General features: G+C 51.2%; 1 protein-coding gene across 3 annotated transcripts in view; it reads right to left on the reverse strand.

Annotated features, from left to right (window-relative positions):
* CARD10 (caspase recruitment domain family member 10) overlaps window positions 1-5655 on the reverse strand; it is a 22898-nt gene that overhangs the window by 6101 nt on the left and 11142 nt on the right. For all 3 annotated transcript variants that reach the window (XM_019544874.1, XM_019544876.1, XM_019544875.1), the window contains exons 8-14: window positions 5358-5555; window positions 4796-4942; window positions 3672-3787; window positions 3045-3085; window positions 2224-2347; window positions 1457-1637; window positions 372-495 (exon numbers count right to left, since the gene is read on the reverse strand). In XM_019544874.1, coding sequence (XP_019400419.1) covers window positions 372-495; window positions 1457-1637; window positions 2224-2347; window positions 3045-3085; window positions 3672-3787; window positions 4796-4942; window positions 5358-5555 — 931 coding nt within the window. The remainder of the gene's footprint in view (window positions 1-371; window positions 496-1456; window positions 1638-2223; window positions 2348-3044; window positions 3086-3671; window positions 3788-4795; window positions 4943-5357; window positions 5556-5655) is intronic.

Here is a 5655-nt window from a genome sequence, read left to right on the forward strand (position 1 = left end):
CCCTGGCATAACAAGGAATAATGGACACAAATTATTGGAGAGTAGGTTTAGATTAGACATCCGCAAGAACTACTTCATAGTTAGGGCGGCTAGGAGCTGGAACCAACTTCCAAGGGAAGTGGTGCTGGCTCCTACTCTGGGGGTCTTTAAGAAGAGGCTTAATGCCTACCTGGCTGGACTCATTTGAGTCCAGTTTTTCTCCCGCCCAGGCAGGGGGTTGGACTTGAAGATCTACAAGGTCCCTTCCAACCCGACTTCTATGATTCTATGATTCTATAAAGGGAGATCCAGGCTGAATGAACAAAGAGGCTGAGGTCATCCACTTGCCTCTTTCCCCAGCAGGGAAGCTGAGAGCATCTGCTGGGATTTACCTTGCATGTCTGGCTGGAAGATGAGACCAGCTAGGTCATCCAAGTGCAGCAGGCTCAGGTAAGCCACCTCCCGTGTGCAGTTCTCTAGGGATAGCACCTCTTCCCCCAGTGATGTCCCCCTCACCTACCAAGGACAAATGGACAGCATGCCACAAGAGGAACAAGCATGGTTTCCCACTCCATTTCCCAGCTCCCTCCCTCCAGCTTCTCAATGGCATCTTCAGTGAAAAGAAACAAACAAGAGTGGTGGAAGGGACAGAAATGCTCATGACTCAGGGATTCACCCAGCTGCTGTCCACTGGGCCTAGGAAAGACACTGACCCTGAGGGAAAGTTATCTCACATCTGCCTGAAGTTTCTTACACCTTCCTCTGAACCATCTGTTACTGGCCACTGTTAGTGACAGGATGCTAGACCAGACATCCCATATAGCATGACAGTTCTGTTTCTCATCATTTTTTCCCCCTTCCTATGACTCCATTTAACTACAAAACCTTGCTGTATGTTACGATGAAATGCCTTTCAACCTATTCTGTGCTGTGAATATGTCATGTATCCGGTCTGTAAAGCACTTTAGATTAACAGAATGGCTGGCAGGCACTAGAGCAAGAGATCGGGGTATTACTGTCCCAGTTTATGGGTCTTACTTTTTTCCTCCTCCCTTGAATGGAAGGAATCTTAAAGTTAATCATTTGAGAGAGACTCATTATCTGAACAGTGGTATATAGATATGCTTACTTGCATTATGCATATTAGTTTGTGTGTGCTGTAGAGGTCTAGGCAAGGACTTTTCTATGGTAAACATGAGACATTAAGCTGGAACTCAGCACTATGTGGAAGCCCCATGGGAACTAGACTTGATGGCCTGGGATGTCCCTCTTAGCCTCTGTTCCTGTCTGATAGTTCAGAAGTTGTGTCCCTAGCTTACTAATGTTGAGGTTCTTGGTTCAAGCCTCCAGTACAGGGCTCTGGATCAGCTACTCGGCCCCTGCCCTATTCTTGATGTAATTGTAAGTGACATTTAATAAAGGTCCCCTGTGTAAGTAGAGCTGTAATCTCACACATCTGAATAATTTCCTGACTTACCTCTAGGAGCCGACAACCTTCTCTGAGTCCTGCACTCTCGGCCTTTGAGCCTGGCTTCACCCACTGGACATAAATCCCTGTTTTGTTCCCCCCCAGGACAGAGATGTCTCCTCCGAGGCCCCTGTTCTGCAGCACTAGACTGCGCAGGTGACCCAAGCTACAGAGATGTACCACCAGGGACCTGGTGACAGGAAAAAAAAAAAGGGAAATTCAAGTTCCCTACCTTTGTAAGCAGTTGTATTCCTTAATTGGTGCACCGTGTTGCTGGGTACTCCCTTAGGTGATATATCAAGTCTAACCAACTACAAACAGGTTTAAGACATGAGCTGACCATATCTGTATGACTAAGGGATCCAAACCACATTTATTAAACTCCCATAGCCCAATCCCACCATGGGCCGGACCCAAAGAGAACCCAAGATGGACTTCTTTGAAAACAGGATCTCCCATGGTTGAAGCCCTAGTTTACACCCTAAGGAGGATGTTCCCAACTCAAGGGGCTGTCCCCATCTCCAGCCCCAATGCCAGGTGTATCTCAGGTCATCACAACAGACACAGGCACAGGAAAGTGGAATCTGAGTGAATCCCTCGGACTCCATTTTCTCTTCCATTCAGAAAATGCCAGTGTGGAACTGAGGTCCTAGCTCAGGAAGCCACAAATGACATGAAGACTGCCTAGACTGGGGGACACTTCATTATTCTGGGGGGGAATCCTGATCCTCTTTCATTGAGCCTAACTCAAAGAAGAATATATCAAAGGGAGGCACCTCCGGGTGGGCTCCATCCGGTCAGAGAGGCTGGACAAGCAGAGCTCTGACTGCACCCTTCCGGCATTCAAGCTGCTGGAAGAGGAGGAGAGGCCGGCCATTGAGGCAGAAGTGGTACCACTCCCTAAAGGAGAAAGAGAGGGAAGGGAGCATGTCACCTCTGACAGCTGCATAAACTCAGAACCAAGTAGGGGTCCCATGCGGGGTTAGAGGTTGGCTAGTCAGCCAGGTCAGCTGTGGGTAAGGAGGTAGGGATCTGCATTGGATCTCCGTGTCCCCGGAATGGACTTTAAAACAGGCAGTTCCCCCCACCACACCCCATGCCTCTTCAGCTGGTGGCTGGTGGGTATCTGACTGCAGAACCCAGGTAGCCCATACACACCCACCCACTCCCCCAGCCCCACATCACTAGCACATGCCAAAGAACCAGCCAGCTGAAAGATATACAACAGGACAGACTCTGGAGATTTACAACCCATCACCACGATCCGATAACACCCTGAAGCCGAAGCATTTATCTCTTCCAGCTCCTAGTCCTCTGACTCCGAATCGAATTCTCCATCAAATAAAACTCGCTATAAATTAAATATAGCAAAGGAGAATATGCTAAAGCTTCCACAGGAGACAAGCGATTCTCTCCAGACATAGCTGTTGCAGCCAACTGGGGAAATGTGGGGCAATGGTGCCCCCCAGCGGGCACATGGCCTTGCAGCTGGTTTATCACAAGCAGAAGGCATTGGAGGCTGCCCTCCACTCCCACCTCCTTGCCCCTCAAATAGTGCCCAGGACAATCCTTCCATAGAAGCAATGGCTGATGCTACCTGTCAAGTATTCCATGCTGCCAAAGGACCCGCAGGACAGGCTGAAGGGGAAAAACAAAGGGGAAGCATCTGGTAACAGCTTTATGAATTCTTATTGGTACTATATTATGCATCACGTGGCTCCCCTGTAGCCAGCACACCCTACTCCTTCCCCTGGGCTGCTGCCACTACACTGGCACCCCCCACTGGGGCTCCTGCCCCATCCACTCAGCAGCACCCTCCCAGGGCTCCAACCCCTTTGGTCTGAACAGTGCCAGCACCCCTGCACTATTCACTCTTCCAGCTCTCAAGCCACTGCTCATGCTTTCTCCGTGGCACCTTCCCATCCTCTGGCCTGCTCCCTTCCTCCCTGCATGCCTACTGCAAGCTTGTCTCCTTTCCTCTCATACCACTATGGACAGAGCTCCACCACTGCTCATCCCACCAGCTGTCTAGCTACCCTGAGCAGCCCTCACTTTTCCTATTACAATGGTGCCCCTCTCCCCAAACAGCTGGTGCTCCTCCCCTCTCTAAGGGCCAGAATCCCTGCATCCTTTCCCCACCACTCCTTGTTCCCACACAATACCCCCTGCAAGGAGCAATAAAAGAATATACCAAATGTGGATAGTCCAGGTTTTCCAAGATTACCTTTTTATGGGCACACACCTGTCCTCACGTTGCCGTCGGAGGATGGAGCCCACGCAGGGAGGGAAGGGGAAGGTGGAAAGGCGGTTAATCTCCTTCTCACTTTCTGGAGTCACCTCCTGAACAGAGCAAGACAGCTTAACCCAGCCAGCACCAAACTCCAGAGCCTTCCCCAGCCCCAGTTCCAGCACTGCCATCTTCCTTCCTCTTTGGGTGGATCACCTGCAGTCCCCCACAAGGTGTAACAAGGCAAGTCGGTGCTGGGGGCAGCAGCAACGTGTAAGCCCACCAGAGTGATTGTGTGGCTGCAGTTGTTATTGTTCCCATCCCCAACCTCAAGTCAATGCCCAAGACTGCTGCCCCAGTCACCCAGCCTTAGTTACACTACTTGTCCTCCACCAGAGCAGCTGGCACCACATTTCAGCTCAGTGCCAACTGGCTCTATAGGCTACCCATGAGAAATGTAATCTCTGCAGAGATAAGCCAAGATGCCACACGGTTCTGTACCTAAGTCCCTGTCCTCTCAGTTGCCTGTCTGAAAAGCAGCTCTGTACCCGCTGAAGTGTGGCCTGATAAAGGTATGATAAAGGGAAGACCAGTTAGGTAGGTCTGCCTACCTCCTACCACAAGAAAAGGGAGACGATATGGAAAGGTATGGGCACTAGCACAGAAGAAAAGACCTAAAGACTCTCCTCCTTCTACTCCCTGCAGAACTGGTTGCTGCAGGATATAACTGAGGATCGATGGCCTCCATAAGAGACAAAAGGAGTTTTGTCACCGAGTTCCATGGTGCTTCTTTGACTGGAGGCCATATCTGCATCAATGCTAGCGAGCGCAACACTTCTCTTGGGGGAGGAACAGCACTTCCCTACCAGTAGAGTATTGTGCAGTCAAGTACTGAGCTAGGTGTGGGGAATGAGTTTACTATTCATGATCAAACATGCTCAGAGCACAAGCCTGGGGGTGCCTGTGTCCTGTTCCCAGCTCAAACACCAGCCCCTTGTGTGACCCCCTCCAACTCTCTGCCAAGTAGAGAATGTGATGACACTTCCCCATGCCTCAGCAGTGCCTCAGGGCATTGTGACTGACCTCAGCGGTAGGTCAAGAAACTGTGCCCAAAATCTCACCATGCTTTGACTTGTGGGATCTCCCAGGAAGGTGATGGCAGAGACTCCCAGTGGGTCCGTGAGTCCAGCCACCAGGGGAGAGGGATTATCACTCAGGCTCCAAGTGCTGCTTAAGTTGGAGCAGAGGGAGTGGGAGGAGGTGAACATCTGCAAGAGAAGGGACCCAGTTAGAAGGTCACTCTCCTATTAAAACCCATTACCCTTTCCCCATGCCCCTGGACCACTCCCCCTTCCTCTTCCCTCCTGTTTCTGCCCCACACCATTCAGGGTCTCAGTCTCCTCCTCCCTCTCTAACTCACCCCCTTCCTCCCTCCCACACTAGGAACCTATCCTCTTCCATTCTGGCCTACCCACCCCACCACTGACATCTGGGCCCTGTCTCCCCATCTTGTAGACTATCTAAAGAGGTTGGGATCTCCATCACTGGAAGTTTGCAAGGACAGATTGGACAAACATTTGTCTGGGATGGTCGAGATAGGGTTGGATTAGGTGTCCTCCTCAGCCCTGTTTTTCCATGACTGTGATTCTTGGTCTCAGACCTTGATGGCTCTTCGTCACGCACCTTCTTTCCCATGTCCCGAGTGCCTTGGTATCGCTGCACCTGAGCCTCCAGAGAGCTGTTCAAGCCCTCTAACTTGCTCAGCTCACTTAACAGCTTGTCTCTCTCTTCCTCCAAAGTCCGGACCCGTTTGCGGTACTGGTCCTTCTCAACCAGGCTCAGGGAGTACTGCAGCTGGACCCCATCTCGGCTCTGGATAGCCTGCAGTGGGACCAGACACCGAGGAGTGAGAAGGGTTGGAGGGCACTTGGGGCCTTCAGCACACAGAACTAGCCCCCTTTCCTGGAGACAACTTGGTGGG

This window comes from Crocodylus porosus, unplaced genomic scaffold, assembly GCF_001723895.1.
Source record: "Crocodylus porosus isolate Cpor-Errol unplaced genomic scaffold, CroPor_comp1, whole genome shotgun sequence".
NCBI lineage: Eukaryota > Metazoa > Chordata > Crocodylia > Crocodylidae > Crocodylus > Crocodylus porosus.